At 40.3% G+C, this 25,041-nt stretch overlaps 1 protein-coding gene across 4 annotated transcripts in view; it reads right to left on the reverse strand.

The window, feature by feature from the left end:
• The window catches only part of TEAD3 (TEA domain transcription factor 3), a 95,446-nt gene that overhangs the window by 16,337 nt on the left and 54,068 nt on the right, over positions 1-25,041 (reverse strand). For 2 of the 4 annotated variants that reach the window (XM_060773198.2, XM_067467975.1), the window contains exons 3-5: positions 5,413-5,477; positions 1,472-1,534; positions 1,282-1,344 (exon numbers count right to left, since the gene is read on the reverse strand). In XM_060773198.2, the coding sequence (XP_060629181.1) occupies positions 1,282-1,344; positions 1,472-1,534; positions 5,413-5,477 (191 nt within the window). The remainder of the gene's footprint in view (positions 1-1,281; positions 1,345-1,471; positions 1,535-5,412; positions 5,478-25,041) is intronic. The other 2 variants (XM_060773200.2, XM_060773201.2) reach the window with 2 other exon arrangements.

Genomic DNA, 25,041 nt, shown 5'->3' on the forward strand with positions numbered 1-25,041 from the left:
TCACAAACACACAGAGGAAAGGGTTATAGGAAAGGTTAGCCAATCTCAAGTTACAGAAGAAAGAAGAAAAGGAAAGCCAACTATAGAAGGAAAGGAAAGGCAATCACAGGATAAAAGCTCTCAAGTTTTTACCCCTGCTCAACTTCCTTGGCTCCTGGTCCCATAAACTTGCTCTGAGTAACGTGAATCCGGATAAGAATATTTATAACAGAGGATGGTCATCTTCAGTTTTTTATTTGCATTCTAACCAACTTATTATCTTAGATGTGCTTTTTTGCCCAAATATCTTACCAGATACTAAAAACAACCACATTTTTCAGCTGATGTAACACATAAGAAACTCTGAGCTCACTTTTACTAAACTTTCTTAGATAAAATTGAACCATCTCAGAGACACATAAACAACTTTATACTGAAACCTTGCTTGCTAACAAAATGCAATCTAACAATCAGAATATGTACATAAACAACTTTGGATTTTTGTTTATGTAAATGTTTTCCTAAAGAATAGATTTTATGTATTTTGTTGTGTTTTGGGTCTGTTACCCAGCTTTGAAATTGCAGCCTTGGAGTACTGACTAAACCAGTACTGCTACAAAAAAATTAACCAATCCTGCAAAGACAATGGCAGTTAGTGAAATGGCATTTAACTTTTTCAACTTTGCAGAGACTTTACTACCAAAATAATAATGAGCCGAGGGGAAAAAGGAGTGCTTCATTCCCCTCTATGGAGGTACCTTCTCACTAAGCAAGAGTGACAATTTTTACTATTGTCTCACAGCCACTGCTTCTCTGGTTTAGCTTCCCTTGCAAGTTCCCAATTTCTGTTGCTATGGTGGAGCACTTGCACAGAGGAGAATACTGATGACTGATAGATGGGATGAGAGAAGCGATAGATACTTATGAAGACATCTGAAGCTATTATTTGCTGTCCACCAACCTGAGAACTCCAGCTGTTACTGGAAATGCACTCTCCCATTCTCTTCAGTGCAATTATGTCATGAACTAGGATGACTTCACTGTCTTGGAAGAGAGGCGCTGGACTGTTTGATGGCAGCACTTCTACGTAGATTCTGACAAGCAGAGGTGCCCTATGACTCCCCCACCCTCCCCCCCTTCCAGCTCTGGTTTCCCACAGCAGGACTTTGAAAGTGTCTGGTCCCAGGAACAAAGGGAGAGGGGCAAAGACGTAAAAGGAAAAGAGCGGCAACCACAGAGCGCAGTGTGTTAGTCGCCAGTATGGCCATGGCTCAAAAGTAGGAAAGCCGGGGAAGCGCGTACCTTCAGCTTGGACTGAATCTCGCGAGATTTCCGTCTGGCTAGAACCTGCAAGTGGCTAGAGACCTGCAGAGAGAAAAGCAGAAGGAGAGGGGAAAAACAGCAGAGCCGTCAACCAGAGGAAAGGAAAGGAAGGAGAGGGGGCTGCCCATGCTCACACACCACGGATGCATGGGCAGGCGCTCCAACGTACCTTAATGCCAACCTGGTACTCTCGCACCTTCTTCCGAGCTAGAACCTGTATATGGCTGGACACCTACGCCCCGCCAAGCCATTCAAAAAGGAAAACACAAACAGAATGAAGACATGAACCCACACTGCTCTGCATGATAACAGTGCTTCCCAGGTGACATATACTGGCCACCAAAGCCAGCTGAGGCTCCAGGAACAGTTATAACTCTGAAAACAAATGGTATTCCGTGCTGATAGATCAAATGGAAGAAAACTGCTATGGTTAAAGTGAATGAGGCAGATCTAATCTTAGTATGTAACATTTGGGGCCATTATCCCTGAGATACAGCATTACCATCTTACAGAAACTTCCAAGACCCTTTTGAGGCCCTGCTCGTGCTCCCACCTCCTTCGCAGGTGCGATTGGTGGGGACGAGGGAGAGGTCCTTTTCAGTGGTGGCCCCCTGACTCTGGAACTCACTTCCCAAGAACATCAGACATGCTCCAATGCTGGCAGTCTTTAGGAGGAGCCTGAAAACATGGTTGTTCCAGTGTGCCTTCCCAGAAAAGGAAAACTCTTAGCAGTATGTCCTCAAATGCACTTTAACATTGATTTAGGATCGCCTGCGTGCCCTCATCTTTTTTTTAAAACCCTATTCTAGTTATATCCTACCTTGTTCATGCCAAGCATTATTTTATAAATTTTAAATTATTACATTTGGCCTGGCCATAGGTTTTTAAATGCTTGTATATTATTGTTTATTTTTGTTTTGAGATTTATTTTACTGTTTTGTATTTATTATTTTGTTACTGCCTTCATTTTGTTGATGTACTGCGGGCTTGGCCTCATGTAAGCCGCACAGAGTCCCTTGGACTTCCAATATAAAATGTTGCAGCTTAAGGACAATATCATTCTCCACAAATATACAAATCCAGATGTGTTTATTAATTCTCCTAGTTGGATAATTGTCTAGCTAGGAGAACTAGGAGTTGAATTGGTGCCCTTCATACAACCCAGACAGCAAATGTCGAAAATTGTTTCCATCTAGGCTCCGAATAGTCTTTGTAATTGCCCTCTAGGTTCTCACATGTCGATATTAGAACCTAGAAAAATATTTCAGGTCTTTGCAAAACTGCCTTCAGAAGTAAAGGCAGGGATAAATACTGCAGTAGGGTCATAACCCCCATCAGTATTTCACATGTCTATTCCTACCACAAAACCGTAACCATATTTACTGCAACCACACGAGTTATGAAACACTGCGGAATCCAGTTTTGAACAGAGAAGCCTGAAACTTCCTCAGACAGAACTCTTTATCATAAATCCCTCTAGCTTCAGGCACTGGGATATTTACACAGGTGCTTTCTACCATTAACCACTAAGAACAAATATATGGTGGGCTCATTGCATTTAAAGCCCTGACCCAGTTCTGCAGAGCAAAAATGGTCTATTAGCTAGACTATGGCTTTGAAAAATCAATTATTATTTTGAATAGAAACACTGTTCATACAGAAGTTGGTTTAAAACCACCTCCTGAAAAAAAGCTATACATGAAACTTAAAGTACTGTATTATCAAAATACAATTTAAATCTTTTAATTGCTCTTTTCAAATTTGTGAGGAGACCAGAGACTTGCACCAACTTTGGTCTATGATAGAGACAGCCAATGAAGACTCTCCTCCTTGGTTAGTAAGCAGGCATCTACTCTAATTCATTATTTTGACCCCTCGTGTGGACTTAGTCCATGCATTTATAATGATGAGAATTGCTAATGAGGTATGTTCTGACAGAAAGTTGTGGGGGATGCAAAACTTAAGAGGGGCATAGAGGCAAAAACATACATGTAAAGCTTCTCAAAAACTGAATCTGCAAAATACTCTCACTCAACTCAGTATCGGTGCTTACACAGACACGGCCTTACTATCACAGACACGGCCTTACTGTTCAAAACTTCTTTGTGGCAAGGAAAGAAACAATCCAGAGTCAAAGAAGGGGAGCTGATGAGATCTTGCTAAACAAATGCTTAGAATGTTTTGCTTGTCCTGGCATATTACAACTTTCATTAAAATATCATGCAATTCAAGGTAATTGAAATTCTACAGTTCCCCACTATAGAACCCTGAAGTTCCCTTTCATATTCAGGTGGAGCAGGATTGACCATATGTTCCATACCTCTTTGAGAAAGAAAGTGCAGATTAGCTTTTTGTTTGATCTCCTGCCAACTATTCCACATATTCCTAAATCACTAAAAATGTATACAGAACGTGGAGACTGAATAGCAGGAGTGTGTTGAATGTACAAGAGGAACACACACCATTACTACCTGGAAGTCTGCTTGCCACAGATTGCCCCCCCCCCAAGGTTTCGATTAAACTAATTCAGTGGACCCAATCTTCATGGCCAAGAAAGAGAATTGCATAATTGATAAATCAATTAAAACATCCATTCACCCTTCACCCATGATTTTATTTTCCATGCTTTCAGTTTTTCACTAAGACTGAATAAGAAGCAGCATAGGAACTGCTGCACAAAAATATACTAAAAAAATACCCAACCCAAGATGAAACAAAGTGTTCATCTAAATATCAGTCTTTTGTGCATCAGCTTCCATCATTCACAGAAGGAGAAGCTACAGCCTTCAATATAGCTCATCATTCATTACTGCTTTACATTTCATTTTTTTCCTGACATAAAATCTGAAAATGGAAACCTCATGTTGTTTTCTACCTGGCTGTTGTCCCACTTCTTTTACAGTAAAGGCCTTTCTCTTTTTATTGGTGCATGTGAATTTAAATCAATGGAGCCACATACATTTCATCTGCTGACAGGAACAAAACACCGTTCTGTTCATGATCTGGTATCTGTCTAATCTAGTGTTTTCCAGACTCTGGTCTTCCAGGTGTTTTGGATTTCAGCTCTCAGAATCCCTGTTTATTTGCCAAAGGAGCTGAAGTTTTGGAAAGTCCAAACATCTGGAGGACATCTAATCGGATCCTTTCCTTTTGGGCACATGGTATCCAAATTAATTAATGAGGAAGACTAAAAGCTGTTTGAGTTTAACAATTATTAAGGATTTAACACATGTACTACAATACTAAAAGAGAAAGAAATCAATTCCACAACAGAGAAGGACAAAAGGAAATGTAATCATGGCATTAGTGCTCATGGAAGACACATGTCCTTAGCCTTTCTATATTCAAGCAGCATCTGCTGCAGAGAAGAGATAAGGATGAAGCAATCACTACTGAATGGTTTCCCCCATTGGCCATTCCGCTTTTGAAATCTATACCTGGACCAGACACACCCTTAACAAGCACATAGGTATGATATTAACAGGTCCTAGTTTCTGGATAGGGGCTTATATAGGGTAAATGATGATAAATAAATCAGCAGGTTTACTGTGGGAAACAATGCAAATCTGCACGACCCCTGAATTCCATCTAACTTATGAAAGATGATTTTTAATTGTGTGACATTTCAGAATGCTTGTAATGCAGCAAAGAATTTGGGAAGGATAGTTTTGACTAGAGCCGGTCTGAGTCCCTCTGCGGAGGTAGAGAAGATTGGGATATAATTTTTTAAAATAAATAAATAAATAGAGGTTCCATGGCTTTGTGCAGTGGCCTCCAACCAAAGTTTCAAAAATATAAATATCAAATAAAAGATGAAATTATCATAACAATGTTTCATCTTTGTATGGAACCATCATATCAAAGAAAGTAAAACTTTCTCCAATGACTGCACCAGAAAAAGAACTTCAAAGCCATAGGTTGTAACCTACTGTGCCACAGCCCACTTCAAGAGTGAACCAATTTATAATAATGGAACATGCAGACACACATAAGCAAGCATGCATTTGCATGCATTTGCATGCATTCACACATATGCTTTCAGCGGGACCATTTTCTCATTTTTCAGTATCACACTTTTAATAAAGAGGAGGAGCATCAAACACATTTTACCTGCTTTCTTGTTCGGGTTTTCCCTGTTCGCAGCTTGATGTACCTTGCTATTAATTCATTGCGACCTAAAACACATAAAGAAAAGAAAAAAAACATGAAGAATGTTAAGAGATTTGCCCCACATTTGGTAGCGTATCTAAGGCCAATCTCTGGGAGGTTAGAATTACCCCTTTGCATCCTCAATGTGGAAAACAGTCACAGCATTACTCCAGTATCCATGACATTTCACCAGGAGGTGGCACTAGTGCAACAGTTGTTGAAGTGAAGAGGCCAAGCCAGCCCCAACAGGCTGTGTCAGGGCCCTTGTAGTTTATGCATTTAACAACATATATTGGATGTGGCAGACTGGCATTTTTAACTCATGTGCCAAATCATTGCTTCATTAGCATAGTCACTGAAAACTCACTGTTCATACAGTGTACCAGCAGCCAATGGGTTCCAGACGGACACTGTCTCATGTGAGCCCCCGGTGTCGCAATGGGTTAAACGCTTGTTTCAGGAGTGGTCAACCGACAGGTTGGTGGTTTGAATCCGAGGATCAGGGTAAGGTCCTGTCTGTCAAGCTCTAGCTTCTTATGCGGGGGCATGAGAGAAGCCTTCCACAGGCTGGTAAAACATGAATCATCCAGGTGTCCCCTGGGCAACATCCTTGGATATGGCCAATTCTTTCACATCAGAAGCGACTTGCAGTTTCTCATTTCGCTTCTGACATGAATTGGCCCATGGACCACCAATTTCAGTAACAATCTAGAAAAATCAGCACTGATGGCAAAAGAACATGGAACTGAACCAAACTAGAGATGCACTGAAATCTAACATGGAAGTGGTGACTCTGTCTGTCTATCCCTTGTTGGTGACCGATGAAGGCCAAGCTGGCAATTTAGAATGCTCCCTGACCAGACTTACAGCACTCCATCAAAGCTCTTCCAAATGACCAAATTATTGCATTGTTCCTGATTGTTCAATGATCATTTGTCTTCCCAATGCATCTCCCAAGCACATGCATGAATTTGTATGTTTATTTAAAGAAACTTTTCAAAACAAAGACATGGAACTTTTCTCAAAGAGTTTGATTTTGCAACACTGGCCGTGCAACTTCTCAGGATATTTTAAGGAGCTCTGGCTTTTTAAAACAGCACTTCCCAACGTCCTCAAGCTAATTTGAAGCAGAAGAGCTTTTGCTCCACATTTTACAGGCCAGCTGTGGCCAATCTAAACTCCAACGTCAGAGCAGCTGGGAGCTCTCTTTTCCCTCATCCCCTCCCCTCCTAACCGATGAAGCCGGAGAGGGGAGATGGGGCGGAGAGGCAGGCCAGACTTATTTTAACAGACCAGATGGTGGTGGCTGAAGCTAGCTGAAATGCCCTTGCAGCCAACTTGAATGATCTCTGTTTAAAAAGAAAGGAAAAGAGTGGAAAGCTAAAACAACTTAGTTGATCTGGTGGCAATGCTGATGGCTGGTATTCTTTTCAAGGCAGGATGTCAGATTGGAGAACAGCTCTCTCTCTGCAAATGAAGATGTACCACAATCCCCAATCCCAGCCCCCCCTCCCACTCTTATGCCCTTAACAGACAAGGCCAGGTGCTTTATACTAGGGTCAAAAATATCATGCGAGAGGGAAAAAGAAAGATGTTACTATATAGTGGAGTAACAATACCCTCAGCATGAAAGCCAGCTGACTTACAGCATGTTTTTCATATGAACAGTTCCTGACACAAAGGAAAAAAATAGGGCCCAAGAGATTTATTCTCTCAAACTGGTGTCTGTGTAAAGAATACCTCCATAAACCGCTTTAGCGTATATTCCCTTTGGAACCTTTCACTGGCTGAGTAAAGCCTTCTGTTTTGTAAAGACAAGCAGCTGCATTTGGGGCAGATTGTTCACTTGCTCTAAGCCTCCTTTCTGCAATCTAGCACTCTTCAGATATTTTGGAATACAACACCAAACAATCCTATGCAACATGAACTATAGCATTAAATGCAACTCTCAAATATTTAATTTAGAGTGAATGTTAAATTCACACTCTCCCTGCTACCTGCAAATAAATTGACAGTTCAGGGAAAGATAGAAAAGGTTCAAAGAATCCCCTATGAAAGAATGAAGGAACACCTGGGCATCTTGACTGACAGTACAATTCCACATAATCCTCATTCCCTATATGCTATACATTTTGGACCTTTTTTAAAAAAAAATCTTTGGGTCGGAGTGGGTTTATATGTGAAGGTAGTGGTGGGTTTTTTTAAACAGGCAGCATGGCAATTCTGCAGTTCTGTGCCCTCAGGTAGACTCCAGTTTATACTAATCCCATGGAGCAATTGCTGTCCGACCTTTGGTTCTCCAGGTGTTTTGGACTTCAGCTTCCAGGATTCCTGACCATTGGACATGCTGCCCAGAGATTCCAGGAGTTTGAGGGAATGTGACTTGCTTACCTTTGGGGTTCCATGGCTGAGTAGCAATTGGAAATCTGACATTTTGGAGTGCTGATGAGGTGTATAGTTTGAGCAAAAGTCTGCAAACCAGAATTCGAATCCCTGTTCAGCCATGGAAACCCACTGGGTTACCTTGGGCAAGTCAGCCTTAGAGAATGGCAACAGCAAGAAAAAAAACATCTTGCCAAGAAATCCCCATGATAAGAGTCACATTAGGGTTGCCACAGGTTGTAAACAGTTTGAAGGCACATGACAGCAATCCAGGAGTTATAGCCCAATACTCAAACCACTATGTCACATTATTAGACTATTCTTTGTGTATGGATGTAACACAAAGCAGTTTAAAAGGATGAGATCTACTGCTTGCATGTGTGCTACCATACACATGCAGACCCTGAATCCATACAAAGTTGTGCCTTTAGACCACTGTACCACCACAAACAGCAATGCACCATGCGGGGCCAGGTAAGCAATTTCAGTCTACTTCTATGTTATTTCCACATATATACACTGCCCTTCTGCTTTTTTCCAGGCATTTCTATAACACCTTGATACTTGCAATAGAGGCAGGCCACCCATGACCTCTGAAACCATCCTGAAACAGCTATGCAAATAACTTGGTGATGCAGCTCATTTTGCTAAGAGGTATCCAGCTAGTCTTTTCCTTAGTGTGTCTCCTTGTATTTCATATCCATGTTTGTTAGCTGATATCTGAAATTAAAATCAAATAAACAAACACTTAACCAGAAAACTAGGAGCAATTGTTCATGACCGGCTCTCCTGAACATGGGATCTGACATCACACTAAATCAAAGGGGATACTTCTTTTCAGAGGTAGAAGTGCTTTAATTGACTCAGGATGTCCAGTTCCTGGCTGTGTGAATCACTGTTTCCACGGATGCAAAGCCTCATGCTCACTGCCCCAGAGAGAAAAACTTAACTTTTGAAAACGATCTTCCTATTGACTTTTGTAGAGAGCCATGTGTAGTGTGAATGCCATACACCAGGGTTCAAATTCCTGGTCTGCCATGGAAAGGAAACCCACTGGATGGCCTTTGGTAAGTCTCACTCTCTCAACTTCTGAGCAAGTCTTGTCAACTGCTCTCCCATGATAGAACCTATCATGGGAGAGCAGTTGACAAGACTTTTTCAGAGGTTGAGAGAGTGAGACTTACCAAAGGTTCCCCATCCTACCATCTTAGGTTCCCCATACTTGAGGGCACGCAAAAACAGCAAAAACAGCAAAAACAGCAACAACAGCAACAACAGCAACAACAACAACAACAACGATGGACTTTCGTGACTACATATTTCCATTTGGGAAACACCACCTTGTATCTTATTCTATTCAGCATATTAAAGTCAAGTGATAAGACCAAATTTGTAAGCCATCTTGAGATGGAAAACAATACATAAATAAAGAACATGAAGATGACACTCCATTTTTGTGTATGTGCTGTTTTTCGATCTTCTTCCATATGGTTGAATTTGTATTCAGTCTTCCTTTACTATTTCAGAGACAAGTGGTGAACATTGTGGCTTGAAAGAAATACAGTGAAAGTGTCCAAGAAGCAAAGTCTGCCTTGGTTCTTTGATGGAGGAGCTATTCTCTTGATTTCCTCCACGGATCTTAATTACTTCATCACAGAACTATTCATTTTCCTTTCATCTCTGCGGCAGGGTGAGAAGAAGGCAGCATCTCTTCCTGCATAACTTGTCTGGGTCTGCTAGGGGCTGGACTTCCTGGCACACAACTTGATTTAACTGTTGCAAGCCTATGCAGTGAACTATAAAGCTGTCACAAGCACATCTGAAATGCAAAGGTTGTCCACGACAGATGTGAATTCCAAATATGCTCATGGATAAGTCTACCCCACAGATAAATCAAGGGCATGTTTTGGGGACAAAATTATGTATTTCGATATGAACTATGACTAAGTCAGGAGTCATTCCATGGAAAGGGGAGAGAACTAATGTCGCTTCAGGATCTGCTGTGCCTAGCTGACGCTGCCATTTCTCACCCTGGGATTTAAAAAGGCCAGAAGTAGCACCATGGCAGAGAGTAGACTGCGCTTCTTTTATGTTCCTACAGGATGGACTAAGCTCTTGCTGTTTCCCACTCTACTCAAAGGAGGGGATGGTTCCTTTCTGGGTAAAGAATAAGATCCAGTGCTCACATTGACCTGTGGATTTCTGGGTTGATAATTTGACTAAACTTTCTAGATTTATATACATGAATATATAGGGTAATTCTCAAATGGAAGATGATAAAGAAGGAGACCAGATGATCACTGATAGTGACACTGGGTATTTGTCAGGTATGCAAAGAAATGTTTCACCTTTTTAGATTGTTATAGTTGATAGATTTATAAGCAAGTAATAACGCATTGATGGGTTTTTAAATTTGTCAACAATCAATTACTTTAAAATTATTTGACTAGTAGTTGTATGAATTTTTAGGCTCATGGCCTTATGTATGCCAACCAATTTCCTTGCCACTATGTAGGTATGCAACTGTAAAGGTAAAGGCTTCCTGAGACCTTAACTCTAGTCGTGTCCAACTCTGGGGGGTGGTGCTCATCTCCATTTCTAAGTTGAAGAGCTGGCGTTGTCCATAGACACCTCCAAGGTCATGTGCCTGTCATTACTGCATGGAGTGCCATTACCTTCCCGCCAAGGCGATACCTATTGATCTATTCACATTTGCATGTTTTCAAACTGCTAGGTTGGCAGAAGCTGGGCCAAATAGCAGGAGCTCACTCTGCTCCCTGGATTCTGTCAGCAAGCTCAGTCAGCAAGTTCAGCAGTTCAGCTTAGTATATTTATTGATTATTTCAGGGTTTGGATGGATTATAATAAAAGGAGGGATTCTTCCTTCTGCATTGAGTCTTTGTAAATGAGTTATCTGTTCCAATACTGTACTGCTGTGTGATAGGATGGAAAGGAGATGCGAGAACAATCTCACTACAATAGAAATAGCACTCTAATTTGTTATATTTTTATCCTGTTAATGTAATATCATGGCATACATTTATTTTTATCACTCATAGTTAAATTGAGATATGCAACAGAGGTCTGTGCTAGATACTTCCTTCTTCCCAGACAAATTTATATACTGACATGTACCCTAAATATAGGAAACATGAGTCCTATGATCTCAGGGGCAAAAATATCATAAATGTTACTCTGGGCTTGGTATTTTGGTGGTATGCTGCCACAAGGGAAGAAAATAATTGACAACTGACAAGAACGTATTTGCAATTTCTAATCAAAAGGTAGCTTTATTAAGGAAGTAGAGCAAAGGTTAATAACAGAAAACAAAACATTGTATGTGCTAAAATGCTCACCCAAATTATACCGAGGTGGACTGGGTATCTTACAAGACTGGCAAGATTGGTTTCTTGCAGTAACCCTCCATTACAGACAGACCAAAAGAGGCAATACCGATTTTATCAGTTCCCTGTCTGAGCATGAGGAGCTTTAGCTTCTGGGTAATCTTCAAGAAGCAGAAGGGAAACAGAAACACTGCAAGCTAAAGCAGTGACAATCTTTTGCTTAAGGCTGTCTATGTCTACCATCTAAAATGTTGTAAAGCCTCAACAAAAATAATACGCAATTAGGCTTTACTGGCTGGTATGTAACTTATATTGAAGGTCTAGTACCAATAAAGGGATGAAAACAAGATTACTGTATGCTTGAAGAATACAACCTGTGTGAGTTCATTGAATATGGTTTCTTTTAGATACAAATAGCTTTGAATACCACAGAATCACTGGGAGCAATTTCACAATATTTGCTTCTTCTCTCTTTCTTTTATAACTTTATAGCCTAAACATTTAAGTGGTTTGTCTCCTGATTCAAAATATTTGTATTTGATATATACTTATCTTTCTCTCTATTTCTCTTACTGTCAATAATTTATCTTTTCCAATATTTTTGAGTTTTTCTTCAATTTTTCTGTTAACTTTTTAATTTCTTGAGTTATTTTGTTTTTGTTCTCTATTTTTAATTACAAAGATTGTTGTAAGTAGAATCCTCCCATTACTGCTTTACCTGTGTTCCAAACTGTCTTTAATTCTGTACCTTTGTCTAAATCAGTGGTTCTCAATCTGTAGGTCCCCAGATGTTTTGGCCTTCAACTCCCAGAAATCCTAACACCTGATAAACTGGCTGGGATTTCTGGGAGTTGTAGGCCAAAACACCTGGGGACCCACAGATTGAGAACCACTGGAATGACATTCAAAGTAGTTTATGAGCCACTTCCTTGATTTTCTATAAAATAGTTCAGTTAAAACACCAATTAAAGACAGGGGTTTTGCCCTTCATTTTCAAAATATTGAGTTATGATTTGCTAAGACTTTTGGCAGGCTTTATTATTCTTCTTAATAGGGATTACAGACCTTGTAAAACTACAACTTCCCTGATTCCATAGCACTGAACCATGGCAGTCAACGTGTTGTTTTAGACTGCATTAATTCCATAGTGGAGATGCTGTGTAAAGGTATCTTAGAAGTGAGATCCGGAAAAGCAAGACTGCAGGCAGCCAAGGGACAGCATAGCTAGTAGCATGAGGCAAGTTACCGAAATGATTGAACTACTTGTATCATGACTTCCAGTTCTCCCACTCTCAGGCCGTAGTAGTCTCTTGGATAAGTTTGGAACACAATATCATTCTTTATTTTTAACACGTTCCTTTGAAGTGCTGTGCAATAAATGAGCATGTTAAGATTTGCAGGATAAAATTGTTTTGACAAAGGAAGTAAATTAATGATGTCAGTATAACTGTTTTGTTACTTTCAGTAACAAATTATTTGGGAAATAGCCAGGTCACTTTGAAAATGGGATGTCTGATAAGATAATACCAGCAACAGGAGGAAATCTTTAAGATACTAGAAGCAGAACAGAACTGTGAGTGGCACTGAGATAACATCTGGGGCAGTTGGGGAATCTGGAGTGAAGGACTGACCAAAAAGTCCTATTTGTTTGTTTATTTATTTTTAAAACAATTTTCTTCTCCAAAAAAGGGATTTGGATTAAAAAAAACCTTACAAAATATATAAGTATCACAAACAGATGTGTAAAATATAAGCTACAATGCGACTGTTAGATGGATTGGGAATTGGGTGAATGATTGAACCCAAAGAGATACTCTTCATCCTGGAGACGGGTGCCACAAGGTCTGTCCTCGGGCCAGTGCTATTTAACATCTTTATCAATGACTTGGATGATGGAATAGAGGGCATGAAATCTGTTGCCTCAGAGTCTCCTTCTATGGATGTTTTTAAACAGACCTGATGGTCATCTGTGATCTGATTATGTATTTGTTGTGCATGGGTTAACTAGAGGGCCATTATGGTCGCCTCAAACTATATAATTCTATGATAATGTTCTTAGGACTCATTTACAACAAGCTAAAAACAGAAACCAAGACATACACATACTTACTTTGGAATCAGAACTAATCACCAACAAATAAAATTAAGCAATAGAGTCAAATGTTTGTTAAAGGAAAATAAATTAAAACTGCTGGTGGGGCACAAATAAAAGAAGAAGATGGAACAGGAAACTCCATATACTGGGCACTGATGTTTCCTGAGGCATACAGACTTACACTACTCTTTCCACATACAAACTGCATCACATAGCCCAAGCCTGGTTATCAATACACTCTCTGTCTGTATTCAAGGTGCCTTTGGTGACTTTCAAAGTTCCAAATGGTTTGGAACTTAAAAACATGAAGGAGTGCATCTTCCTATAGATTCTGCCATAGAGACCGGGCTCTCCTCCACCAGCAAGGTAAGAACATGGGGCATAGCCTTCCTAGTTGTGCCACACTATTTGTGGAGACTGGCACAGTTCTGTCTTCAATCTGGGACCAAGTTAAAACATGGAATCTTATCAGAGCGGTTGCTCCTGACACGATAAAATAATAATAATAATAATAATAATAATAATAATAATAATAATCAGAGCCTTTGGAAATGAACAGATTTATTCCAACATGGTTTTAAATGTTCAATTGTTTTAAATAGGTTAAACTGATTTAACTTGTACAGAATTGTAAAATTCTATATTTAGCATAAAGGCATACAAAATATGCAGGGATGAGTATCCTCATAAGCCATTTTCACCAACAGAATGAGGCTGTCAGAAGCCCAGTTTTTTGGGGGGAAAGAAATATATGAAGAGACTCAACCTTTGCCATTTTCACTGTGCCTTATAGAGAGAGTCACTTTGAGTCCTCTAATGTAACACATTAGGATTTGATTACAGAATCCCTGGTCACAGAATTTGGAAAAGAATGGGGGGGGGGGGAAGTATCATTGTAAAAACTATTACACTGTAAACCTTCAATCTTATCCACATTCATGAGTGTAAGCACCATTAAACTATCTGAAACTTACTTCTGAGCAAATCATATAGACCTGCAAAAAAATACTAGGAAAAAAGTAATACAACAAGAACTAAAGATGTTCAAGAGACACAGAACATTATGCCAATTGCTACTAATCAGTGTGACCAAGTGGGCAGCAGGATTTAAACATGAGATATCCTAGGAATGTACTTGTTTGTAGATGTGCAGAAAGCTTAGTTTGTTCCTGTATAAAAGGCACAGACTGAAAATTAATGTAGAAGTATCACTTTTAAAAATGAGTAAACTTGAAGCTGAGGACACAAATACAGAAATATCAGGTGCTTAAAGATGTGTGAATGTGCCTTTGAGTCCCCTGCAGATCTATGGAAGCCCCATTACGTTTCATAGTATTTTCGAAGGCAATAGTTTCTCCCTCCCTCTGAAATACAGTCTGTAGCATCTGATTGCATATACCTATATTGTTCTCATGGGCAGAAAAATGGTTTGGTAGCATGAGCTAAGTGGGAAAAGCTAGAGAGAAAATATTAAGCAAAGATTCCGTCTTGCTCTTCCAATCAACCTGTCAGCCACCTGAGACTGCTTTCCAATGAAACAGTAGAAGAAATCACTGCCACTGCTACTCTCAAAAGATGGTGATCCACATCAAATTTGGTCCTAAAATGGAATGGCAACTCACTTCACAAGATTGTCGTATACTCTTAAGTGCTATGAAACATTTTGCAAGTTGCAGTATAAAAGTAGAAGGTGTGCATATCTACACTTTTTGCAAATGTCCCCTTCTCTTTTCATGCCATTTGTTTCTGATTGTGCCCCAAATCAGAAAGGCTTTGCACATCCCCCCGCCAACCCCCCAGGCACCTGCTATGGCTAACTGTCTCTCTCTGGTACCGGCAGGCACTGCAGACCTGCCTCTGCTCAGCTGTCCCAGTCCCGTGATTCACCAGAGGCTGTGCCATTCCCTCTCAGAGGGCACGTCCTCCTCCAAATTACTACATTCCCCAAATTCCTTTTCCCTGACACCACCACGTGAACCAGTTGGACAGCTCTGTTAAAAATAACCTAGTGGGGCAACCTTCCAGCCAACCAGCATTCAGCAGCATACCAGCCCTGACGGAGCACAACTCAAGTTACACCTGCTGTCTGGGGCAAGTGCTCAGCCTCCCGTGTGCTTGGCTTAGCTCCCTAACCCACCGGAGGAGAAAGAAATGCCCCTTGCCATACAGGGATCAGGCTCTTCACTGTCTCTCCACTCCTGCCCACTGGCCCTCATTCAAGTTGTATAGGTTACCACAGGTCACAACTCTTTCTCCTTCCCCTTAGCCGCTCTTTGCAGCAGCTGGGAGATCAGTCCCCATGTCAGTAACTGGCTCACCCTTTAGCCAAGTATGACCCATTTATCGTAGGCGTTCGGCTCACCTAGTCAATGCTCTGGGATTCCTGATGCATCCCACTTCTAACACCTGCCTCAAAATGAAGCTATCTTTGACCTCCCAGAAACCCCCATGGTCCGACTCACCCACTGACCCATCCAAGGTTGGAAAGTTACGGAAAGAATGTTTCACCAAGTTCAATCCAGACAAGATACACCCACAGCTAAAGAGCGCTCTTCCTATTCCAATGCCAAAAATAATTTGTAACTCATTTGCTAGGTTTTTAATACAGAACATGGTGCATTTATTTACAAACAACGGAGTATGGGGAGACCAAACTCTGTTAGCATTATTATTATTATTATTATTATTATTATTATTATTATTCTGTGTAATGCACACAACTTCTATATTGTGTAATATTTATGCATGGAGGCACACACCTCGCACAAAGGAATTCCCTTAGTGATGTCACAGGGCATCTTCTCTATTATTTGGATGGAAAGCACACATCTCTAGTGTACATACACACACATTCTGAAAAGGGGAGGACTGACCTACACTTGGTCTGCTTATGTGGAAACTGTGTTTCAGAGCAGATTATGTACTCATCTAGAAGGAGGAATCCCAATGTCAGCTTGTTCTGTCCTCAGCTCTTGTTCACCCAACACTTTAGCTCATTTAAGTGACCCCCACTTGATCTTATGTCTGCATGGAAAATACTGCTTGTATCTCATGTTGGGAAAATGTAATAAATACTACAAAAATAAAAATAAGAATTTAATGTGTGAACCTGGTCCACAATCAAACTGAGGGACTGTGTAACAAGTATAGCTGCACTACATATAATGTACAACCCACATCACACCAATCTATCTTCTCATTGTTCAATGGTCAACAATTAAAGTGTGCTGGAAGACAGACTTATGCTAATTACATAGAGTTTAACTTAGGAAATGAAAATCAAAGGATAAATGTGGTGGTATTCATAATGAGGAGGGAAGTAACAAAAGCAGTCAAAGCATATAATACAAAGTCTGAACAAATCATGCCAATATGATGTCAGGGAAAACCCATCAATATAACCTTTATCCAAGTCTATGTTCCAATTAAAAGAGGCAAAAGAGGAAATTGAAAGATTCTATGCTGGAATCCAGGAGGAAGGTGATCACACAAGAAAACATGACTTCTTGTTAATCAAATGGGATTGGAATGCAAATAGGAAACAGAGTGGAAAAATTGGCCCAAGTCCAGGAAATGAAATAGAAGACAGACTAAATTTTGCAATGCCAATTGTTGTTCAAGTAAACAGGAAGCAACTGTATACATGGATATTATCTCATGGCCAATATAAAAATCCAATTGACTATATAATTGGAAACAAGATGGAGAAACTCCATTATCTCTGCAAAAACAAGACCAGGAGCAGATTGTGACACAGCCCAGAGCTAAAGAAGAACACTAAACCAACTATCATGTCAAAATACAACCCGAGGAGCATCCCCAAAGAATTTTAAGATAATGTGAAAAATAAATGTGCATTATTAAAAATAACTGACTGAAAGCCAGAAGAACACTGGACTGAAGCTAGGGAGAAATGCAAAAAACACTATCTTGAGCCAAAAAAGAAAGGAAATGGATAATAGCTGAACCTCTTCAAGTAGCTACAAGCACGCAAAAGTAAAAGGTGACAGAAATAGTCAGAACCCCGATTGCTACTAAGTTTCTACTTTTAAAAAGTGGATTGTTTAGGATTACAACAAATAAATACATATTCACTGCTGTTTCCTATTTATTTATATGAATAATAGAATGCACATGGAACATGGAAGAAGCCAAAAACATATGGATGTATGGTTTATTAAACACATGGCTATGATGTGCACATGGCAAGCTGCCCTGAAATTAAGTGAACTTACAACGGGTCCTCAATATCACCTGGTGATACCTGTAGATGCTGAATTCCCACTATATATAAAACAGAGCCCATTGATACAGAGGGTTGGCTGGGTACACTTGTTATCTTTGGCCATTTAATTTGTCCTCCTAAAATGCAAATAACAAAAGACCAATATGTGAAGTCATTACTTATTGCAATAAATATTATAAAGTCATCGGATCTCATTTGTTCTTGGATGCTAAGATCACCCATGGATAGTATTTTGATGGGAGACTGAGGGCCCTTCCACACAGCCTATATCCCAGAATATCAAGGCAGAAAATCCCACATTATCTGAGTGTGGGCTCAGATAGCCTAATTCAAAGCAGATATTGTGGGATTTTCTGCTTTGGTATTCTGGGATATAGGGCTATGTGGCAGGACCCTCAGATACTACTGTATTCAACCTGTCTCTGATGCCCAACAAATAAATTCAAAAAATAACAATTACAGTTAAAACAGCAATAAAACATAATTAAAACAGCAATTAAAATCATGCAAATTCAAAATTGTAGTCCAGAATCAGTCCATTAGTCCGTCGTTCTCCATTATTGCACTGCTATGGTTACTGTTCAAATGCTTGGTCCCATAACCATGTATTAAGTTTTTCCTGAAAGGCAGGATAGAGGGGGCTATTCTGATTTCATTAGGGAGGGACTTCCCCAGATGAGGGGCCACAACTGAGAAGGCCCTGTCTCTCATCCCCAGTCATACCTGTGAGGGTGGTGGGATCAAGAAAAGCTCTCCTCCAATGATCTTAACCTCCAAAGGGGGTCATAGAGGGAGATCCTTCAGACAGGTAAGCTGAGCCAGAACCATTTAGGTCTTTATAGGCGAAAGCCAGCACTTTAAATTGAGCTTGGTAGCAGACTGGTAGCCAATGGAGCTGATGTAACGGGGGGGGGGGTGGTATGCTCCCTGAACGTCACTCCAGTGAGCAATCTGGCTGCGGCCCGCCCGTTGAATACTTTAAACTTCCAAACCATCTTCAAAGGTAACCCCACATATGTTTAAGAAAAGGCAAGACTTTCCCTTTAAAGATCCAGTACATATTTAACTTGGCTACCCAATAGAATGTGAAGGACCACATCGCTTCTCGGCCTTTTGGCTAAGATCAAGTGAAGGACCAAAATGTTAAGATCAGATGTATACAACTTCATTATCTAGAAGGATTTGGAAAGAAAGCTGTTCAATTGTGATGATTTTTTTCCTTCTTTCAAAACATCAGAGGGCCAACTCTGGCACAGCTACACTCAGAGACCCTATAAACAGAGCACATACATTAAAGCCGGGAGTGCTGTTTCTATTGCAGCCTTGCAAAGTCTACTGAGCACAAGGGAAAGGCGTTTGCTGAGATCAGTGGCAGATAACTGGTTTGCTTCATGCCTTCTTCTCACAAAAGGCGTTGGGGATAAGAACAAGGCAACCCTGGAGATTAGATGGACCCCTCCAAGGCAGTGCCCACCCCACCAAGATAGGTCTTGAACCTGATTCAGCTTTCACTGCACTCTGGGAAAATGGCCAACTAGAAAAATCCACTCTGTTCTTAATCAAGATACAATCTAGGATAGATTGTTGACAAGTAAAGAAAAGCAGAGGTGGAGCAAAATATCAAGTAAGGTAAAATGCACTTCTAAACTGAAGAGTGACTAAACTAAAAAGGTAGAAGCACAACAGGGCTGCTGTTTCTTTAAGCAATTGCCAGATGTCTCAAAGTGACTGGAAAAACCAGTTTGTACACTTGGGCTTGATGAACAAAGGCCAAGCGCCCCAGCAGCACTCCAGCTATTCCTGGAGAAATCTAAAAAATGTGCCTCTTCAGAAACCTTCAATTCTTGCCTTCATTGCAGAGATTCTATGCCATGGGGACTGGTGCAAGTTGCCTCAATCTGGGCAAAGATAAAGGGAAGTGGGATGCAATGTTATCACCTTCTTGCTGGGTGATGTCTTTGCCTGGGATGTAGGAATGGGGACATGTTTTCCTTTGTTGCCTTTCAGAACAATGGGAAGCACAAAGTAGGGCACATAAAAGGAAAGTTTGAACCAAGGTTTAACCTTGAGGCTTAACTTTAGTGGCAGTATTCAGCCCTGGAATAAGTGAAGTAATAGGAAAGACTATGTCCGAACAAGAACAGTTTCCTCACTGCTCATGAGCACAGTCCATGTACCTCCATCTAGGATTAGTAGCAGGTTTTCCATATCAGAGGATGTGGAATATTCCAGCATACCAATTTTTGGAATTTAATATAGGGAATTACTATAGTGCACAGCAAAATTTGGTTGATGCAATGGAAAAGCGAGGAACACACTTATATCTACATAATTGCAATTTTCATCACTCCTATAAAAAGTTGTATATGTATGACCATTATCCCAATCAGTTGGGAGCTTCATATTATTCCTGAGCAGTTCCCATGTGCTGTGAAAATATAAGCAACTACAGTAGAGTCTCGCTTATTCGACATAAACGGGCCGGCAGAAAATCAAATAAACGAAAATGTTGGATAATATGGAGTCTCCTACTGTTATCCATCCAACGTGGCACTACACACCTAAATAACTAACAACAATTACTCAAAGGGTTAAGGCAAGACAATGCTTCAGGGCTAGAGAAGCCCAGCAGGAAGTGCCCGGATGCAGAAGAGGAGTGTGGAAATCATAGAGGGAAAGAGGGAGGATGCTTCCACTTCTGGTCCTGCCTCTTTTCCCCCCTTTCCTCCTCCTTGTCCTGCCTTTTTCACTTATTGGAAATGGAGAAAGAGTTGAGGAGTTCTCCTTTAATTGAAGGAGAAATGCTTGAGGAAAGGGGGTGCATCAGATAAGAGCGTTGGTTAAGACAGAATGTTGGATAAGCACAGGTCGGATAAGTGAGACTCTATTGTATCTTCCCCATGGAACTGTCAAGTGCCCCTTTGGACATGGTGCTAATTGATGGGAAAGCTGTGGGCAACTGGGGCTCCACTAAAGAATTCGTATCATTTAGTTGTCCCATCATATTCACAGGACAGTCTCAGAGATAAAACTTTGATCACACAGTAATCAAAGTCTAAAGCTTGAATGGGAATCATGCAACCCTTTAGATCTGGACAAAGAGTTTAAAATTTACTGAGTAATGATTTCAAAGAAAAAAACAACAAGATGATGTATAAATTGCACCTAATGCCAGAGAGGCTTTCTAAAGGCTTCTTCACACTTACCCTTTTTTGGTGAAATTATGGGATTTTTATAGTTCAGCCATGGAACCTGATGGCTCCCATCACACCCCAGAGAACTATTTCTGGGGCGGCTCCATGGCTGAACTGCCACCACCACTGAAAACATGGCCCAAACATGGCGATGACGGACAATGGCAGGCTCCCCATCTTTCCATTAGGAAAGATGGCTCCCCCCCCCCCCCCCCGTGTGATGAGGCAGGGGGAAGCTGCAATGGAGCAACGCATGGGGTGACAGGTCCCATGCCCCCTACATGGACGCTGGCATGACACAGAAAGATTCTGGCAGCGTGCATAACAAGATCATAAGATGCATAAAGGGAATTCTAATAAATGTTGGAGATGTGAGAAAAATGTTGGGGCATTTTACCATATGCGGCAGTCTTGTAAAAAGGTTCAGGAATACTGGACTCAATTACATGCTGGAAGAAATTGTTAAGGTCAAAATCCTGATGAAACCATAGTTTTATTTGTTAGAGATCCTGGATGATCAGCTAGAAGGAAAACATGAAAGACTATTACTATATATGATTACTGCAGGAAGAATAATCTGTGCCCAGAGATGGAAAGAACTAACTATCCTGATAAAGAATGACTGATGAAGGTATGTGAACTAGCCAAGATGGACAAGTTGACAATGTTGATCAAGGAGAAATCCTTGACTAATTTTAAGAAAGACTGGGACTCATCATTTTCCTGCAGCAAATATGGGGACAAACCTCAACTATTGGATTTCTGATTTAGAACAGTGTTATTAAAAGTAGAAGGGTGGGTATATAAAGATATTTTAAGAGAGCAGAAAGTAAGAAGTGAAAATCAACAAGCAATGAGTGTGAGGCTTGTAGAGTATTTCTTGTTGTTAAATGTTTAGTCTATGTTTAGTAGTGTGAGTTGTATAGATTAGGATGATTGTTTTAGATATAGTTCTTAGTTGTAATCTAGTTTTATATATAAAGAAAAACAGTTTCATTTTGTTTCTGTGGGAGGGATGTTCTTGTTTTTTGTAACTATCTGTTCCTGTTTGTTTACATGTTAGTATTTCCATTCTTTTGAATGAAAAATAAACATTTTTTTTAAAAGTGTGTGTTGGAGGATAGGAACCCATCTCTGGTCTACTTTGTATTCCTAAATATAAAAACTCCAGATGCCATCATACTTTATCAGGCCAGATTCTAAACGAGCTAATCTGTGTGCTGTTGCACTTGGTTTCTTTCTCTGTCACAATAAGATTTAGTGCCCGCCCAGGTTCATCAGAGCTGTATCCTGTTGTTGCAGAGTGAATTGTGTAAACAGGCATTGTGTTGCTGCTTCCTACTCAAGAGCTCTTGCTAGAGATCCTTTTGTGATGTCATCCTCTGTTTGTGACCTCAGAGTGCAGTCTCCATGGGAATGTATTGCCTAGTTAACAAACACTGCATTCATGACTATGCCAAACAAGTTGGGATTGGGGAGATCGTATTGCCTGTTGCTTTAAGTCAGGGGTGGGGAAATAAGACCTTTTGGCTGTTGGTTCCCAATGCCATTTTTCAGGCCTTAATTCCTCTAAAATCCTTTTTATTGCTTTTTTTAAATAAAAAAAATCTTTGACTTTTGGCTTAGTTCCTGATTTTAAAAAAGTCCTCTCCCAGGCTCTGCCTGCTCCCACCTCCAAAATGTAGGAAAATGTTCTCTATCCATTTTTGCAATTAGAATATAGTGCTCCCACAAATAAAATTCAAGAAAAAAAGTTCAGAGATATAGAAGCTAGTGGAGATTCCCAGCTATTGGCATTTTTTTTTCTTTTTGGTCAAAGTTGGTTAACATTTAAGTCAAAATTTTAGCCTTCTGTTCACCTGGTAGCACTATCCTACCCTTGGTTAAATTTCTTATCTTTTAGCCTATGGATAGAAATAATGAAATGTTCCTAATGTCATTAGACTGACAAAATACCACCTCTTCTTCTCCCTTCTCTTCATTGCAAGTGACAAATCAATATATAGTAAACGGTGATGTCAGGAATATGCCAGAGATTCATTTGAGCACATTCTGTGTGACTGACTCACCTGAGGAATGTGATGTTGGAACTGTGAGCTTGTGTAAGTCTGTGACTCCTATGTAACATACTACACAGGTGGAGTACACAGTATTAAGATTTGTAATAGTACTGTGGGGTGAGGATTTCAAGCTAATTGTCGCCATATTATTGGACTGTTGTTGCCTTCAAGTTATTTCTGAGTTATGGTAACCTTAAAACAGACCTATCATGGGATTTTGTCCAGATAGGTTTGCCTTGGCCGTCCTCTGAGGCTGAGTGTGTGTGACTTGCCCAAGATCACCCTGTGACTTTCCATGGCTGAGTGGGGATTCGAACCCTGGACCCCAAAGCCATACTCCAATACTCAACCTACTACATCATGTACAAACCAGATGACATATCATAAAATCATAGAGCTGGAAGAGACCCTGTGGGCCATCCAGTCCAACCCCCTGCCAAGTAGCAAGGCAATCGCATTCAAAGCACATCTAACAGATGGCCATCCAGCCTCTGTTTAAAAGCCTCCAAAGAAGGAGCCTCTACCACACTTCGGAGCAGAGAGTTCCACTACTGAACAGCTCTCGCGGTCAGAAAGTTCTTCCTAATGTTCAGGTGAAATTTCCTTTCCTGTAGTTTGAAGCCATTGCTCCACAACCTTGTCTCAACTCATAGCTTATGAAACCATGACAAATAAAGTCTACAACATAACATGTTCATAAAAATGGAAAAGAACATGGCTTTCCATGAATTAATATCCTATAGTAAATACGTTTCAATGAATGAATAAGCAAAATATTCCACTAGGGCAAAATATAAATATCGTAATTGAGAAGGTAAGCAAAGGCTATAATTGGTGATGTTACTGACTTAATTAGGACACATTTGATATACAGAGATAGGAGATGTTATCCTAATGGAAACTATTTACACCACAATCCCACATATGTTTTCTCAGGAAGTCCCATTTAGGGGCTTATACCTAAGAAGAATAAATACAAAACAGAAACCTCAGCCTCTCTAGATACAGCAAACCAGAAAGCCATAGATTCAGGCCATTTGACAGAAGCAAACACAAAAAGGTGGCAATGAGCAAACCTTGAAAGGAGAGTGGAGTGTTTTGTTTATGACCTGTATGAGAGGCCAGCTACACCACCTTTAATGCCTAAAGGCAGGCATGTGGGATCCTCAAGCAGACTAAATCAATCTCTCCTTGACAGGAATGAACTTACCAAACCAGTTAGTCAAGCCAGGCAGAGAGAAGAGTGGGAGGGAAGGGAGAGGTGAGGCATAAGGGAGTGGGAGGGATATACAGAGTGAGGGAAGTATGAAAGACTTCTGAGTCACCCATCTAAGGAAGAAGAGTTCAACACTACTCTTGAGTTCAAGATGGCCAATCCCGCAAACATTTCATATTTTCTTACTGCCACTGGTGTCGGATAGTTCATTTCCTTTACTATCACCCCCAAGTGATCAGAGAGATAAAATACAGCAAAGGTCAACACTAAAATGAACAGACTGACATGCCAGGAGCAAAATCTGTTTTTAGCCTCTCATGTCTGTGTTTCAGAAGTAAATGTTTTAAACTTCAAATGTTTATAAAAAGTAAATTCCCACTCCCACACCTGGATCTCAGAAGTCAGAGGCTGGTGGATCCAGTGTGTTAATATGGACACACATGCTAAATGGATGGCTATTTCAACCAACTTTTTATTCATCAAAAATAGACAGACAACAGAGCGGCAAAAACCCAAGATCCAATCCTCAGATACAGAAAGATCATCTGATATCATCATCATCATCATCTTCATCATGATAAGTTTCATAAAGTACATTGGCAAGATTTGCTAATAAAACAACAATGTTGTACCTTGTTCTCCTATTTGTACAGATACCCACTCTTAAGTATTAAAAGCAGCATGTCAGACCATATCATTCAACTAGGCCAATGCCTATTACTGAATTTTGCACACCAATCGAACTACCTTCCTTCCACACCTTAAAAAAATGTGAAAGTATGCTTTAGTGGCCTAGGACTTGGACTTAAGAGAGTTAACTTGAAACCCTTAAAGGTAAAGATAAAGGTTTTCAGTTGACATTAAGTTTAGTCATATCTGATTTTGTGGGGTGGTGCTCATCTCCATTTCTAAGCTGAAGAACCGACGTCCGTAGACACCTCCAAAGTAATGTGGCCAGCATGACTGCATGGAATGCCGTTACCTTCCTGCAGAAGCGGTACCTATTGATCTACTCACATTTGCATGTTTCTGAACTGCTAATCCTTATTCTGC

The sequence above is a fragment of the Anolis sagrei genome, chromosome 4, assembly GCF_037176765.1.
Source record: "Anolis sagrei isolate rAnoSag1 chromosome 4, rAnoSag1.mat, whole genome shotgun sequence".
Taxonomy (NCBI): Eukaryota; Metazoa; Chordata; class Lepidosauria; order Squamata; family Dactyloidae; genus Anolis; species Anolis sagrei.